Source organism: Linepithema humile, chromosome 2 (assembly GCF_040581485.1).
Source record: "Linepithema humile isolate Giens D197 chromosome 2, Lhum_UNIL_v1.0, whole genome shotgun sequence".
In the NCBI taxonomy this organism is placed as follows: Eukaryota; Metazoa; Arthropoda; class Insecta; order Hymenoptera; family Formicidae; genus Linepithema; species Linepithema humile.
The window spans coordinates 22,450,836-22,469,210 of record NC_090129.1 but is presented as its reverse complement, the minus strand read 5'-3'; the positions used below and the strand labels follow the sequence as shown (position 1 = coordinate 22,469,210).

Genomic DNA, 18,375 nt, shown 5'->3' with positions numbered 1-18,375 from the left:
AAAATCATATTATTGAGTTGCAATTGTATTGAATTCTAACATCAAAAATTAAAAATATACAATACGGCTGTAAAATTTGTGAATTTGTAATTAATTTTTTATTAATAATAATATTATTTATAGCAGAGATGTTAATTAGTTGCAACTTTTGGCTTGACTTTCTGATTGACGCCTACTGTTCCCTTCTTGCCGCTCGCATGCTAGAAATGAGTCACCAAACGCGCTAACAACGCGCGTAACTAATGTAAGGTGCGCGATACTCAGCCTCAGGAATGTTCATATCACAAATGCAACGAGATAAATATGGAATAAATATGGAACAATAGATTTCCACATCACCTGTGAGGTACTATTATTGGCGCGTTCTTCAACAATAATATCTCACAGACCTTAGTTACGCGCGTTGTTAGCGCGTTTGGTGACTCGTTGCTACCATGTGAGCGGCAAAAAGGGGGCAAAAGGCGTCAATCAGAAAATTGAGCCGAAAGTTGCTAATTCCCATCTCTGATTTATAGCATAACTTTAATTGGATGTTTAATCAGTTACATTGTATTAAAACTAACTAGCATTATAATACAATTTTCTTTGATATTGAATTTATACATTATTTTCTAAAATTGTTTTTAAAGTAGATAATATTTTCTATCAATATTGTACTTATAAATTGTGTGGCATTGTAGTAAAATAATTTTTAAAATTATCTTATTCATACTTTCATGAAATTGCTATAGTTGCAAAGTGCTGCAATCTGCGACCGAAGCATCGAAGCTATGTAAGCAACATTCTATATTTTTTGAGATAAATTACATTAATCAGTTTTAGTCATAAAAATTGACAAAATTATTTTCCGATAATTTTACTTCATTTAAAGTCACACATTGTTACGTTTATAAAATGACCATTCTTCCACTTTTGCTTTTTTAAATATATTTTTTTATAAGAATGCGTTAAATTGATCGCTATTAACCCCTATACACCGCGCTGCTCATTCCATTACATTGTTGGCATTTCCGTAGATTTATGAACGTTGCGGTGACGTTTTTGAACGTACATCAAACAATAACTACTCTTGATACAAGGAAAATCTATTTTTCTCTGCTACAATATGGCATTGATATGTGCACAAAAATTTAATACTTTACAAAATACAAAAAAATTATAATAAAACTATCAAGCGAAAACAATGTCGCCTTACCGCAATCGAAATAGTAGTGTCATGTCTAGGTACATAAGCGTACAACACATGATAATAATATCGGTTACCTGATGCACACCTGCATGAGAATGCTGAATTACTTAAGCTGTCTCTCAGACTGGCGCCTAGTTGGCAATCTGCTGAATTTCGACTAATGCGAGTAGTACATTGATAACAAGGTCGCGAAAGAACGCACCCTGTGCGGAAATGAAATTACGGAATGCGCAGCACACTGGTTGTATTTTCGCATGCCACGTGTATCGCGATGTGAAAGAACAGTTTTGAATCAATCGAGCACGTGGAAATACCTATACGCTACCTGCCACAAAAGAATTCACGCACGCTACGTGCGTTCGCATAAAAAAATTCACTGCAAAACAGAATAAAAATATACGATTGATTCATAAAATACGGGTGCGCACATATACGGCCTAATTTTAATTAAATACAAGCACAACGATATAAAGAATTTATACTTGCTGAGATGGAATAATATTACATTAAAGCTATTTTTATACAGAAAATGAAAAGAGTTGCAGTGTTCTTTAATGTTTCAAAAAGTAAAAAATCGAATTTTATTAAATAAAAAAGCGTTGGAAAATTTTTAATTAAATCGAAGATAAAACCAAACGTAATCTAAAAGCCAATAGAAGCATCAAATTGAACACCCATTTGAAAGATGCAGAATAATATACAGTAGATATATTTTTGCTTTAAGAGATCTTATCATTCCTTTATTTAGATTTGTTCATGTATTGTGAACTACATAAAAAATGAATTACACTGACATTGATCGGCTCCTGATGGCATAGATGCGAGCATTCTTGAGATATTGGAGTTTTTTTATTTGTAGAAAACAGATCGCAATCTACACGACAGTGCCGAAGGACGTGGATAGCGCTGCACGTAGTATACCGCATAGCATCGCGTCAAGCGCGCCCCGCTATACTGATTTAACGATACTATATGGTGTTCCACATGAATGGGTGAAAAGTGTCAGAGTAAATTAGAGACTGCGCAGAGGCTGCGTGGATGGAGGAAGCAATACGTAATGACAGGTGAATGGAATTAAAAAAAAAAAGATATTTTTTCAGTTATTTTTAATATATTTCTATTTTTGCCAATTACTTTTACGCGCAATGTACTCTCTATGAAATATCAGTTTATATTGAATTCGATCCTTGTCTGCATCTCTTTTACCTGTTGATATTATACGCAAATCAGCATCAGTGACCACAAAGTGTTCCGTATTTTACGTGCAATGAATTACCTTCAGTAGCATGTCGACGAGAGTAAATTTTAATCGATCTCATTTTATATACATATTTTAAAATCATAAGTATTTTAAAGAACTGCGTGATTATAGTTTGTTATGAGTTAAATTTTGTTATGCAATGAAAGTTGTTTTTAGTATCTTGAAAAACGGCAATAAAGTCATAAAACAACTTAACATTGTAACTAAATTTGCTTCAGACTATATGGAAACGATATATTAAAAGAAAAAACAAAATTGTGTTATATTTAGGAAAAAGATTATATTTTTATTTGTGACTTTAAACAAATAATTCTCGCTTATAATATTTTTAACATATCCATAGTTAAAAGAAACAATTACATATTAACGTTGTGTTTTATAAAATCCTATAAAACTAAATGTATAGATTTTGTGTATATATAGTGTACATATTGTGTATACATATAGTATTTAAAATTGCACATTAACTTCTATGTTCTAGTATAGATGTTTTGAACAGATGTCATATTATTACTACCTATTATATTTGCATGCTTTTGAATAGGTTCGATGGAATTTATTGCTTCATTAATTGCAGCAATGACTTTCTCATTGTCCATTATTGTTATGTGAGTGCCTTCAACATATTGTATTTCTATTTTTCCTTTAGTAATCTGCAAGTTACTTTATATTAATTACAACTGTTTTGCTGTATAAATTATTTTTTTATATACTTTAATTACCTTGTGCAGGCCATAATCTTCTTGAGGAAAAAGTAATGAATGTGTCGTAGGCTTCAGAAGTATTATAGGTGATTCGATCTTCGGTACTTGTGTCACATCGTATTCATGAACACCGATCAAATGCTTGTACATTGTTGTGCACATGGCTTTTCTTTTGTCAATCGTTACTTGTGAATAAGCCGCAGAAACATGTTTCAAAAAAATTTCTAACTTTTCGTCCCAATTAGTATTAGTACATTTGTTTAACTCCAACAGAAACTGAAAAGATTAGATTTGTGATTTTTGTCGAAAAATCCATTATTTAAGACCATCGTTTACGATTATATACCTTTCCACTAACTGCTGGTTGAAACAAATCCATTATTCCCAAAAGAACATTATTCTGGAATTCATCTAACGTAGTGAAAGGATAATATAGATTAGCCATTGCTTTCATGTGCTCGGGTGCTCCATCAATGAGTACCAATTGGCCTTTCAAATTCATTTCCTCTAACTTCTGCGCTAATTCAATTGCAATTGCCGATCCATACGAATAGCCCACTAGTACAAAATTTTGTGGCAATTTTTGTTCTCTGCTCAAAATGTGCTGAAAACACATAAAAAACAACAAAGTATAAAAAAACTTAACATAAAAAAAATGGGACTAAAAATAACTCTGAAATGCTATCTTATTATCATTGCATTCTGGTATGCAGCATTTTATTGTATCACTATTTGTTTCCTTCTCTTCACATTATGAAGTATAGTTGATAATTAAGTGAAGAATTTACCTGTAAAAGGCTATTAGTGATGTCTTTTATTGATGTACAGTCTGTGCCGATGTTATACGTGTTATGTTGCAGGCACGTTGCTGAACCTTCGATTTTTGACACTAGCATATCAAAGACGCTTCCACAACCTTCTATACCTGGCAATAGGAATATTTCGCTTTCCGTCGTGCTTTTTTTCGTCGGAAGCTTTATACAAACATCAGGTATCAATTGATCGTCGCCTGATATGCGAATGAGCAATTTCATTCCTGTTATCTCGGTGAGTTCTTCGTTCTTCACATCTTTGTCGAACATTTTGGTGAGCTTAGCGAAATTGAGATTGCGAATATCCTGCGCGGTAAGGAAAATCTCATACTCCCGTTCCAAGGTCTGTTTAATTTCCACGGCCATCATCGAGTCCATTCCAAGCTCGGACAAAGGCATGTGATGAGCCACGGTACTCATGTCCTTCAGATCTATATTTAATTAATGTTTTGTATTTAGTTTTAATTATTTAGTTTATATTAAATATTCTAATCACATTTAATTAAACACATTGATCTCTTTTATCAAATGAATTCGAGTTCAAATAAACTGATTAAATTTTTGTATATTATTGTCTAATTTTGATATTATTGTTTAATTTTTTTAATGTTATTAACTTACTCATAATATTGGCCACAGTTTCGATAATACTGGATGCGCCGTAAGTGATCAACCGCTTCTCGGCTACAACCATGCTCGCCACTATAGGCTGTTTTTGTAACAAAAAGTCCTCGAGTTTCGAGATGCAGGAAGTTATCTTTTGCTGCAAAGTGCCGCCGATAACCATTTCTTTGTCGTTGTCTTGCATATCAGCCACGAGGCCGACATCGCCAATCGCACCCCATTGAACCGCTAGTCCGTGTAGACCCTCTTGCACTCTTCTCTCGCAAATTCTCTCCATGATGGAATTTGCCATGCCGTAATTGGTCTGTCCGGCATTTCCTCTTCCGCAAGATACCGAAGAGAACACAACAAAGTGACGAAGCTGAGGACATATTTTTCTGGTCAAATGATCCAAGTTTTTCGTGGCCCAAGCTTTCGCTTTGAAGGGCTCCTGGAACGTCTCTACAGTTTGATTCGGACAAATTTTATCATTCAATACCACAGCCAGGTTGAATATAGCGTCCACCGGCGCCAATTTTTCCGCCGATTTCAGCATATATTCGCAATCTTTGACGTCCGATACGTCGACGTCCGATATGATTAGCACTTTCACTCCGTAAGATTTCCATAGATCGATTTTCATTTGCTGATATCCGTTTTTTACTCCGGCGCGCGAGATGAACACCAAATTCTGAGCGCCACGAACAACCAGCCAGTCGGCTAATTCTAAGCCGAAGCCACCCAACCCGCCTAAGATGATGTACGATTTGTTTGATAGACAATAATAACGTGGAAATGCAAGAATGGGTGCGTTCATAGATTCACCTTCTTCGTGTATTTTTATGATTATCTAAAAGTACGTTAACTCAGTTAGCTCAGTTTTTATTTGATAGATTATGTTTTATTTTTAATTGATCTCGCGTAATAAGTTACTATTAATTCCAGCGAAATTGACCTACCTTTCCTATATGCTTTCCAGCTGCCATGTATCTGAATGCAGCTTCTACTTCATCCTGTTTGAAAACTTTCCTGGCAATCGGTTGAATAGCTTTATTCACGAGATTTGCGGTCACTATCCTGTTGAAATTTGCTTTCATTTCCTCCGGAGCTAAGAATATATTATCCAACATAACGCTGTAAAATTTAATCCCTTTCGAAAGCATCGACAGGTTTAATAAATTATTGGCCATAAAATCGAATTTGCCGATTTCTAAAAAACGCCCGCTTTTTGCGAGGCAACGGATGGACGTCTGGAGTTTTTCTTCGGCGAGTGAGTTTAATACAATGTCCACGCCACGGCCGTTGGTCTGATTAAATATCATTTGCTCAAAACTGTTGTCCCGCGAATTTCCAATGTGATTCTCTGGGATGAACGGGAACGTGTCTCTGATAAACTTTCGCTTTTTCGGAGTGCCAACGGTGGTGAATATCTCGCAACCTTCGTGAAACGCAAGATAAATCGCAGCTTGGCCCACGGCACCGGTGCCGGAGTGGATAAGTATCGTGTCGCCCTTTTTCATTTTCGCCTTGATGTATAATCCGTAACAGCACGTGCCGTAAGCACACGGAACCGTTGCAGCGTCTTCCATGCTCCACTCGTCGGGAACGTTCCAGCATAAGTATTTGTAGGATATGCACATATTTGATATACATCTATGAATTAAAATATTAAAATTTTTTACATCTAAAAAGAACAGTATTGTCTAGAATAAGCATAACTTATAAGTTTTACAGTAAATATAGTAATATTGTTTATAAAAAATTTATGCACTTTAATAAAATAATTCAACGTTTGTGCTTTGGCTTTACAAAATATTGCAAGTTGCATTGCAAAGTCTGCAATATTTGAGATACAAACTTTTTAAATAAATAATTTTTTAATTATTTTTTATCTTCTTATTACACATGCATATACAATATATAAACACACAATATATCAATTTATTCAATAGAAAAGCTTGCTTTAAAGTGCGTCAATTTTTTTTATAAACAGTATATTATTTAATAATTGCGTGACAGTAACGTACCTGTTTTCCCAAATTCCCATCACTCTCTGTCCAGTATTATCGACGCCGACATATTCTATACCCACCATACAATCCTCGAGTCGTCCACGCGTTAAAAAGAAACTATCTATTACAAGTTTGCCTGACGCTATCATTACATCTTTGAAATTGATAGATGAGTAAGCTATGTGAACGAGATTATTCTCCTTATAATGCGGTGTAATCGCACCCTCGATCCAGCGAAATGAACTCAAATCACCGCTCACCTAATTGAGAAATATCTTTTATTATAACAGAACTGCAAGAATAATTTTTTATATTTATTTATGAAACATTTATACCAATTGATTGGCAAATGCGTGGTACACGAGCTTTGGTGTCAGCGGCGCTAACGGAAGATGTCTGTATGAACCCCATGTTTTACCCGGACGTAAGACATTTATGATAAGATCAATCCGGAGTTGGTCCGCGTATAATGGCTCGTGCAAAGAAAACTCCGGTGCAGTTTCGTCTTGAATAAACACTCCTCTGATCGATTCGCCGCCTGGTTCTCTCCTCAAGCAGTTGACGAGGCCCAACAAGCCGCATTCCGAATTTTTCTCGCTGACTAAAATTATTTTTGCAGCGTTTCTTGACTCGTTCTTCGCGTTCAAGATCGATTTAAGCTGCTCTAACCAAGAAAACTCGTAATTGTTTACGAGAATAACTTCAATTTTTTTTGTTGACTGTTCTCTCTTTTTTAGCAGTATAATGTGCTCTTTCTGCGTGCGTTTCTCAAGTACTACTGCTAAATCGTACTTTTCGGCAGTCGCAATGTCGTCTTTCGTGAAGGACTGTTCTCGTGTTAATAAGAATCCATTGTTTTGTAACGCCGGTAAAATTTTTTTTAAGGTCTTGCTTTTGTTGTTCGTAAACATATTATATACTGTGATTAACATCGCATTATCGTCATTCGACAACTTCTTTGATTGCGAGACTGTGATTTTCGAAGGAAGAGTAACGCAATCGAAGCGATCGGTGCTGGTCACCAAAGTAATGTTTGGTTGAAGCAACGGTAGATCACCCAAGATATTGATAAACAATGGGGATGCTATTTCATCTGTTTCTACTTTGTCATCATCTTCGATCAATTCGATAATATTTACTTTTATCACTTGATGATATTCCAGAGCGAGATGCGTCGACAGCATCACGGCTTCCTGCAAAGAAACCTCGGCTTCGTCGCGATGAGCTATGAATCTGTATTCTTCGAGAACGGGCTCCCCCGCTGGCTTTCGACGAAATATGGAAGTAGCCTTGATTCCGCGAATTTCCACACCGCCGGATATTACCGCGTCGCAGGTATTGTACACACGCACAGGAAGCTCTAAAAAGATATTTATAAATATTATATTTTTTTCAAGAAATATAATAGAAGAGCATTAAGAGCCATCGCAGGATATTAGTGCTAAATTTTTAATTTTTTTTAAAGAAATTAATAAATTAGTCCACAAGAGACAGTTAGATTGTACATCGATCTCAGATCGAGATACCTAAGGTGTACGAAGTTTTAAGTACATTGTTTTCATATATCGAGAAACTTAATGTACATATAGGAATTATTGGAAAGAAAGGAAGAGAGAGAAAAAATATCAGGGCGCGAGTGGCTAAGCCATATCTGAGATCGGTGTACAATCTAACTGTCTCTTGTGGACTAATTTATAAATTTCTTTAAGAAAAATTAAAAATTTAGCACTAACATCCTGCGACGGCTCTTAATGCTTTTCTGTTATATTTCTTGATTGTTATCATATGGAGCCTTACTCTATATTATATGTGTTTTTGTATTTTTTTATACTCAAACTCTTTTTATGTTAAACATATTTCTTTATTTGAGAATTAGTTACAACATTTAAAGTTACATTAAAAAATTGATATTAAAAAACTGTTAGAAAGAAAATAAGTCGACAAACTTACGATAATTGTTAGCTGCTGCGTTCCGTATTTGCTGTATGTGAAATTTCGTATCGATCACCAACTTTTGTATTCCCGTGGGAACATGAAGATTCCTCGTGTCTCTCGCGAGAATTTTTATTTGCAGCATATTATCCATAAATGTTACCCAGTTGTACAACCAAGCTATGTGCCCTTGTTTTCCCGTAGTCGACAAACTCTTCAGACCTCGAAACATGCCGGCGTATTGATATCCTCGTAATCTGAGTTCCTTGTAGATATCTTTTGTCTTCATTACTTCCTCCTCATTGTCATTCTCTTGATTTAACAGTTGACTCGGTAACTTTTCTTCGGCAATATCTGTCGATTCACGCACAATGCCAGTGACAACGGCATTATCTCCTTCGATGATTTCAAACTTTCCAGTTGCTGCAATAAAAAATCTTGAATATTTCTTTTTATCACATAAATTGAGTATTGTCATTTTGAATGCAGCAAATAAAATAGCTTATTGAAAAATTTTATTTTAAAATAAGATCCACCTTTCTGCATCATTATTCTTAGATACACGGGTCCTTGTTTCGGAAAGTGCGTTGCCCGAATGAACTTGACATTCTCAAATACAATTGGCATATCTGTATACGATAGGCTTTTCAGCATACCCATCGTTTCCCAAACTAGAATGAGATATCCAGTAGCCGGCAATAACTGTCTTCCGTCAATCACATGACCGCTCATATATTCGTAATCTTCGTCATTTAGCGCAACTTCAACCATCCTTTCTCCGTTAGAGAGTTTCGTCTGCATTTTATGACTTGTTACGTACCAGTCCTCGGAATGGTCCCATCTGGAAATAGAAAATAAAAATTTTTTACCGTGAAAATAATTTTGTATTCTATTATGTTTAACAAATGAATAATGTGTTCGACATACTTGATTGACGGCGAGATTATCGGCGTGGAACGACTAACAGGAAATTTCATGGTCGGATATAGATTTGCTAATTGCGGTTGCAAGCCATTGTTGTACATTTTTCCCAAACTTTGCAAAAATACTTTGATGTTATCCTCGTGATTACGCTGAAGTAATGTGATGCTGGTTGTGTCGAACAGTTCTTTCGTAACACCCTGAAGAATAGCATCCGGCGCGATTTCAAGAGTCACTGCGTTTCTGGGAATTAATTGCGCGGTTTTATCGAAAAATACAGGATTCAATAGTTTATTCGTGAAATATTCAGCGCAGGACAATTTCGCGCTGCAAAATAAACTTTGCCATATGTGATTGGGAGTCATTGTTTGCGGTATTATTCGATTTAGGTAAGCTAGAATCGTGGCTCTTGCGGAGAGGAGATAACGAGTATGCAGAGGAATATTGCAGCAGTTGACTTCCTCAGTAAATACATTACTGGCCTGCAAAGTTATATAAAAAGTATAATTTGTTTAAGTTAATTACACGTATATTTAACAAAATATTTAATTGAAAAATTAAAGTACCTCTAATTGTTTTGTGAACGCCTTTACTGATTTTTTTAGACCGCTTATGGAACAAGTATTTTGACTGTTGCTGTAGATTACTTCGATATCCGGTGGGCATATATTCTTCACATTCTCATAACTGAGACCGATATTCACCATCGTGTAATTAATTTTTTTCATTTCCTTCAATCCCAATCCTATGTAATACGAAGACAGAATCACTTGTTCAAGGATGAATTTACCGTTTGCATATGCGCAGCAGAGTTCACCAATTGAGTGACCGACGACATAATCTGGTACGATATTTACGGATTTTAAGAGATCGATTAATCCCACCTAAAAAAGAATAAATTATTTTTTTTTAAATTGTGAAGAAACATTTACAGAAATTACGCGCATATAATTTGTAGAAACAATTTATCACCTGCATTACGGTGATGCCAACAAGTGAATTCAATATATCGTTAAAAATATTTTTATTTTTACTCGTTAATATGTCAATGATATACATTCCATGTCTTTTTAAAATCGTATCGCATTTTTCTATGGTTTTGGAAAATACTGGGAATTGCAGTAGCGCTTGTCCTATTAACATGTAAATTCGAGGTTAATTGCAAGAAATCATTTTTCTAACATATGCAAAAAAGAATGCGTACCCATACCAACCCATTGCGATCCAATTCCGGAGAACACAAAACAAATCGGTTTTTTCTCACCTGAATAATATTGTATTTCTTTTGCCGCTTTTATCGGTGTTTTAGATTCGACAATCACGTATCCTCTGTAAGGATGATTTTTCATTTCATCAGCGTAAATATCATGCAATAGCCGTATATATTCGACGTCTATCGGCCGGTTCTCGATCTAACATATAAATTTTTGCGGTGTAAGTGTGCTCTTATTGACTGTGTAATCACAAAATTTTTATATACCTCATTTAGAAATGATTCAACTGCTTGTTCGGTACGTCCGGACAGGACAACGAGTCTGGGCAGATTATCATTCGGCGCTCCTTTATTGATTTTTTCCTTTGTGTTACTTCGCAACAAGATGTGACAATTGGCTCCACCAAAACCGAACGAATTGACACCCATAAATCCAGAAGTCCACGGTGTTGCGTTGGTCGCCACGCGTATACTTCCCTCTTCAAAAGCCTTAACACCTTTCCGTATTTGTGTGAAGTTTATATTTGGCGGGATTAAGCCAGTTTCCATTGCAATTATCACCTTACGAAAAGTTATTTATATGCTAACTTGTTGTTTCTTATTTTTTTATTTAATTATTTATTAAGTGATAAATGTTTTTTATGTTTTTATCATGATACTATTAATGATTTAGCAGCGAAAAAAATGTTATACAAATTTGTGTTTGTAAAGTATAAAAATTTCACAAATCTACGATCATAAAAATCGACGGCTATTATTATAATACAAATAATAATTATTATTACTTTAGCAATTTGACACATGCTACTAGCACCTTCAGAATGGCCCAAGTTTGATTTGACAGAACCAATTAATAGAGGAGTTTGCCTGTTTTTGCAGAAAACCTGCTCGAGTGCATTGATTTCTTCTGGATCGCCAACATAAGTGCCAGTGCCGTGAGCTTCCATGTAGCCTAAGGAAGTCGGTGAAATACCGCATTCCTTGTAAAACTCTTCAAGTAAAGTTTGTTGCATTTTGCTCGACGGGAAGGTAATGCCTTGTTCCTTGTATCCATCGCAATTAGTTTTCCCGTAGACGACGGTTGCATAAATTCTCTTAGCCACATTTGCTTTTTGTAAAAATGCGACTCCGATTGTCTCGCTACGCATGTAACCGTTTGCATCGTCGGTAAAAGGTTTGCAGAATCCATCAGATGCTAAAATTCCTGAAATTGTAAATTTATGTTATAAAATTTAATTTAAATATGTATTTATTTATATTCCAAATTATTTAGATTATAATAATTTTTATTTTATTAATTTTTTCCTATATTCTAAATTAATATTTCAATAAGTATAATACCAAGTCTTGCAAACTGCAAAGCTACATAAGGATGCAGGCAGAGATTCAGACCGCCGACAATAGCGGCGTCACACTGCCCTGACCGGATACTTCTATAAGCGGACTCTAAAGCGAAGAGACCTGAGCTGCAGGCGGAATCGATAATGCAAGATGGGCCTGTTATATTTAACCAGTGAGACATCCGATTTGCGTACACAGGCTTGAAACATCCAAAAGCTGCACCGCCAGCTATCTAATGTGTATACGTAGATTGTTTAGAGAATTTAAATGTTTCTTGTATGAGCATTGTACGATCTGATTTACAAACCGGTACATTTTTTTACAATAAAAATGATATAAAATTTTTATTTATCAAAATTTTTATGCTATAAGCTCGTACAATATTTTTGCTTGATCGATTAGTAATTTTTCGTACCTGTGGTTTTTCAAAAAACCAAGTCTTCTCCGACTCCGAAAAGCACATTCCGATGAAAATTCCAGTATTCGTTCCAGATAAATCTTTTGGATTTATTCCTGCGTCAACGATAGCTTCATACGTATGCTCCATAAGCATCCTACTCATAGGATCCATGAAATGAACTTCATTGAAGGGAATTTCAAAATAATCTGCATCGAATTTCTCGCAATTGTCAATTATTCCCATACGTTGAGGTAGATCTGGGTGACCTGTATATTAAACCGTATATAATAAGTGAACAGTTATTTTCGTTCCAACTATTATATATAGAAGTTTTGATAAAAAAGAAATGATGACAATGAATAAGAAATTTAAAAAGAACAGTAATTTTATACATATATTTCTATGGAATATTTTTAATATAATTTTTTATTCATTGAACAAAGAAAATATTACCATGATTCCATCGTCGTTCCTCATCTGTTCCAAGATCCACTTTGTTAAACAGATTCTCTTGAAGCTGCCTAATATTGTCCGATTTAGGAAATCTACCGGCGATGCCAGAAATAACGATGTCATCTTCAGATTCGACATCAATGACCGAGGCTTTTTTATTAGAGTCCATGTCAACCCCAACGATAGTAAATTTTATTTTATTAGTTGACAAAGTCTTAATATTAGCAAATTTGCAGATATTTTAAATGATTTTTATTTTACGTTTTTGCATTTACACCTTTTTTTCTCAATTTTTAATAATATTCTTTAAGTGAGATTCTGAAACCCAACTAACGCGATTGCTTGTGCGACTGTGCGACACTAGTTAATAGCACATCTTTGAACTTGTTTTTATATAAGAGGCATATGTTAATTATTTCATCATTAATTATGCAGGATCATTATGTATTTATTATTTACAAAAACAAATGATTGATTTCAATAATAACTTATGATTCGTAAGCGTGAAACATTAATGATGTATTTCAAATGCCATGTATTTTAAATACAATTATTTGCAATTATTTGCCTGTAAAAGTAAAGACTCTTATTTATTTTACTATCTGCTACATTGAGATATGCGAAAATATGTAATGGAAATAAAAATTTTAGGACCAATTGTATATATCTAGTAGAAAATTATTATAAATTTTAGTTATATAAGCTAGTTACATAATAAATTACATAATTGTAAATAAAGTGCTACACTGGTAGTATCATAAGTATATTTTTTTACCGTAAAAAACAATACATCTCATTGATTAAACATTCAAATAATATAAACGCAGTTCAACGCGTTTAACCTTTCGAATACAATAAATGCATATATATTCCGCGAAAACCATCGATGAAGCCGACAAACTCATATTAACATTTGGCGAAAACAATCGATGTGGCCGATGGATATATATATATATATATATATATGCAAAATAGAATTTAATAATAAAGTGCAGTCAACAGTCAACAGCATTGCATTAACCTTTGGCTAATGCTAAATAGGACGCAGAGCAATATCGCTGTACACAACTCTGCCGCGAAACACATTTTAACGAGTTTAGTAGCGCGATCCGTGTTTCATTATAGCATTTCTTATATATTTCTTATCTTATCTATGTTAGTTCAAAATAGTATTTGATAATGCTGTATCAAGGAGAAAAAATTATATTGTCCAAAAATATTATATGTTAACGTTTTATCAAGAATTGGTTTCTTAACTGTAGTGCATTCCTCACAATCGTGCGTAATATTGCTATCAAACATTCGTTTGAGCGACGAAAACTAAAATCGCCGAAAAATAAAAATATGTGAAGACATGTTTGCTTTGTAAGAAAAAGATATTCAATGGTTTTTCAATGTGAGGTAAAAAAGATAGTCATTATAATAATATTTTATTCCAAAAAATCGCTTAAAAGGAGGTCGAAAAGTTAATAATCATATTATTGAGTTGCAATCGTATTGAATTCTAACATCAAAAGTTAAAAATATACAATACGTCTGTACTAGTATTGACACGTTCTTCAACAATAGTACCTCACAGGTGATGCGGAAATCTATTGTTCTATACTTATTATTTTGTTGCATTTGTGATACGGACATTCCTCAGGCTGAGTATCGCGTACCTTAGTTACGCGCGTTGTTAGAGCATTTCGCGACTCGTTGCTAGCATACGAGCGGCATGGAGGGGGCAAAAGGCGTCAATCAAAAAATTGAGCCGAAAGTTGCTAATTCCCATCTCTGATTTATAGTATAATTTTAATTGGATGTTTAATCAATTACATTGTATTAAAACTAACTAACATTATAATACAATTTTCTTTGCTATTGAATTTATACGTTATTTTCTAAAATTGTTTTTAAAGTAGATAATTTTTTTTATCCATATTGTACTAATAAATTATGTGGCATTGTAGTAAAATTATTTTTAAAATTATCTTATTCAAACTTTCGTGAAATTGCTATAGTTGCAAAGTGCTGCAATCTGCGACCGAAGCATCGAAACTACATAAGCAACATTTTATATTTCTTGAGATAAATTACATTAATCACATTTAGTTATAAAAATTGACAAAATTATTTTTCGACAATTTTACTTTATTTAAAGTCACACATTGTTACGTTTATAAAATGACCATTCTTACACTTTCGCTTTTTTAAATACATTTTCTATGATGTCTATGTAAATTCTTATTTTTAAGATTTTTTAATTCAAAATTTTGCATTGTAACTTATCGATAATTATTATCTTACTGTCGGCGTAAACTTCGAAATTTATGACTAGATTTTCTTTTATTAGCAGTTACTAAAATAAGAGAAAGTGAAAATCAGGAATTATCAAACTCTACTAAGGAATAATGCAAATTAAGTCGTACGACCTCGTGCGATCCGCGAATTGTCAGGGCTGTGGGTGAGTCTTGTTTCTTGTCTCGCAATTTTTCTTAAGTTAACAGTCGATTGCAAATCTATGGTATTTTACAATAGATTACGCACGTGCGTACATTTGCTGCCAGCTTGAAGTTTTAAACGTCCATAAATTTACATTTGCTTATGTCATTGCTAGTATTGTTATTCTATTTCTTAAATATTACTACTTTAATAACACTCTGAAAAATATTGTTTTGCAATAACGTAGATGTAAATATTTTCTCTATTTTTCCTAAGTTCCTCTCTTTCCACAAAAGTTTGATCTCATGGATAGACACGGCAGATTGAATGCTCGCCGCCCCCTGTCGAGGCTCGTCGGATTAAGAATTAGACATTTCGTTTGCGGTGTGTCCAGTCGCACGAAGCTCATCTGGCGAAACTCCTGCTTCTAATAGCCGTTTTAATAACTCAATGTTCGTTTCGGATGCTGACGGATTTCTTTCTTTCAATTTTTCTTTCTGCTCCAATGCCGTAAGCGTATTCATCTCAACACGTTGTCTTTCTCTTATTTTGGTAAGTTCGTAACCGAGTGTTCACTAATTCAAAAACGTAATATTATTTCAAATACGAACGATTACGTTCGTAAGGGTTCATAAAAGCGTAACATAAACGTAACATAAACTCGTAACATAAACGGCTCACAACACAATTGGTTTCTTCTTAATTCGTAACTGCAAGTAACTCATCGGCGACGTCACGACGTCGCTGAGGACGAGCAGATCATAATAAATGCTATAATAAGGACGAAAGACAACATACAGGACAGAAAAAGAAATTTGTTATCACGCGATCACGTGAGCGAGACTCGTGAAAGTTGTAGAATCCATTCACATGCGTAAATAAAGCTATTTTCATTTCAACTACTAAAAATATAATTACCGTTGTTGCTCGTTGTGTCATTTTAAGCATTTGCGCAATTAGAGGGTAATGCTCTTCTCAAGTCTCACGTTGACTGTTTTACATTGAATACTCCGAAATTTCTAAATAAAAATGTTAATTGTTTCAACAAGCGACACGAAGTTCAGAATAAAGAGCTAACATTGAATCAGACAATTTTATGACTGCACATTTTATGACTCGCTCGAACTATCGATCAATTATGACACGGCTCCGAACACGTCCGTAATCTATTCTTTGCGCGCATTTTTTTTCGCGTTGTTACGACGACCTAGTTTCACGGTTTGTTTGACTTTCCGGTACGTGGAAATATTGTTTGAAGTTCCGCGTGTCACAGAGTCACGCGGCATATCATAGTATTTTTAGTACGCGATGGTAGTGTTAAATCGATAAAAAACGGAGTTTCTATGGTGAGAATGCGTTAAATTGATCGCTATTAACCCCCGTACATCGCGCTGTTTATTCCATTATATTGTTGGCATTTCCGTAGATTTATGAACGTTGCGGCGACGTTTTTGAACGTATATAAAAAAATAACTACTCTTGATAAAAAGAAAATCTATTTTTCTCTGCTACAATATGGCATTGATATGTGCGTAAAAATTTAATACTTCACAAAATACAAAAAAATTATAATAAAACTGATAAAGCGAAAACAATGTTGCCTTACCGTAATCGAAATAGTAGTGCCATGTCTAGATACATAAGCGTATAACACATGATAATAATATCGATTACTTGACGCACACCTGCATGAGAGCGCTGAATTATTTAAGCTGTTTCTCAGACTGGCGCCTAGTTGGCAATCTGCTGAATTTCGACTAACGCGAGCTTGGTAGCACATTGACAATAAGATCACGGAAGAACGCACTCTGTGCGGAAATGAAATTACGGAATGCGTAGCACACTGATTGTATTTTCGCATGCCACGTGTATTGCGATGTGAAAGAACAGTTTCGAATTGATCGAGCACGTGGAAACACCTATAAGTTACCTGCCACAAGGGGATTCACGCACGCTACGTGCGTCCGCGTAAAAAATTTCACTGCAAGATAGAGTAAAAATATACGATTGATTCATAAAATACGGGTGCGCACATATACGCACTAATTTTAATTAAATACAAGCACAACGATATAAAGAATTCATGCTTGCTGAGATAAAATAATATTAAATTAAAGCTATTTTTATACAGAAAATGAAAAGAGTTGCAATGTTCTCTAATGTTTTAAAAAATAAAAAATCGAATTAAATAAGAAAGTGTTAAAAAAATTTTAATTAAATCAAAAGTAAAACAAAATCTAATCTAAAAGCTAATATAAGCATCAAATTGAACACCAATTTTAAAGATGCAGAATAATATACACTAGATGTATTTTTGCTTTAAGAGATCTTATGATTCTTTTATTTAGATTTGTTCATCTATTGTGAACCATATAAAAAATGAATCACACTGACGCTGACCCGCTCCTGGTGGCATAGATGCAAGCACTTTCGAGATATTGGAGTTTTGCAGGAAAAAAATCGCAATCTGCACGACAGTGCCGAAGGACGTGGATAGCGCTGCACGTAGTACACCACATAGTAGCATCGCATCAAGCGCGCTCCGCTATACTGATTCAACGATACTATAGGGTGTTCCACATGGATGGGTGAAAAGTGTCAGAGTAGAGTAGAGACTGCGCAGAGGCTGCGTGGGTGGAGGAAGCAAAACGTAATGACAGGTGAATGGAATTTAAAAAAAAAAGATATTTTTTTAATTATTTTTAATATATTTCTTTTTTTGCCAATAACTTTTACGCGCAATGTACTCTCTATGAAATGTCAGTTTATATTGAATTTGATCTTTCTCTGCATCTTTTTTACCTGCTGATGTTATATGCAAATCAGCATCAGTGACCACAGAGTGTTCCGTATTTTACGTGCAATAAATTATCTTCAGTAGTATGTCGACAAGAGTAAATTTTAATCGATCTCATTTTATATACATATCTTAAAATCATAAGTATTTTAAAGGACTGCGTGATTATAGTTTGTTATGAATTAAATTTTGTTATGCAATTAAAGTTGTTTTTAGTATTTTGAAAAACGGCAATAAAATCATAAAACAACTTAACATTGTAACTAAATTTGCTTCAGACTATATGGAAACGATATATTAAAAGAAAAAACAA

General features: G+C 34.3%; 1 protein-coding gene and 1 long non-coding RNA gene across 2 annotated transcripts in view; both read right to left on the bottom strand.

The window, feature by feature from the left end:
* Positions 1-501: 501 nt before the first annotated feature.
* Positions 502-13,196, bottom strand: LOC105667834 (fatty acid synthase-like). The gene is made up of 19 exons (XM_067349910.1): positions 12,842-13,196; positions 12,404-12,654; positions 11,989-12,220; positions 11,433-11,851; positions 10,915-11,208; positions 10,639-10,846; positions 10,407-10,567; positions 10,001-10,318; positions 9,441-9,916; positions 9,050-9,354; positions 8,532-8,936; positions 6,917-7,941; positions 6,597-6,841; positions 5,529-6,222; positions 4,588-5,419; positions 3,943-4,397; positions 3,501-3,758; positions 3,173-3,430; positions 502-3,103 (listed from the first exon to the last, which is right to left on the bottom strand). Exons 1-19 carry the CDS (start codon positions 13,008-13,010, stop codon positions 2,921-2,923), a joined length of 7,188 nt encoding a protein of 2,395 aa, XP_067206011.1. The 5' UTR covers positions 13,011-13,196; the 3' UTR covers positions 502-2,920.
* A 2,557-nt stretch (positions 13,197-15,753) lies between these two features.
* Positions 15,754-18,375, bottom strand: part of LOC136998047 (uncharacterized) — a 34,007-nt gene continuing 31,385 nt past the window's right edge. The window contains exon 2 of the long non-coding RNA XR_010888624.1: positions 15,754-17,246. This is a non-coding gene — a long non-coding RNA (uncharacterized lncRNA). The remainder of the gene's footprint in view (positions 17,247-18,375) is intronic.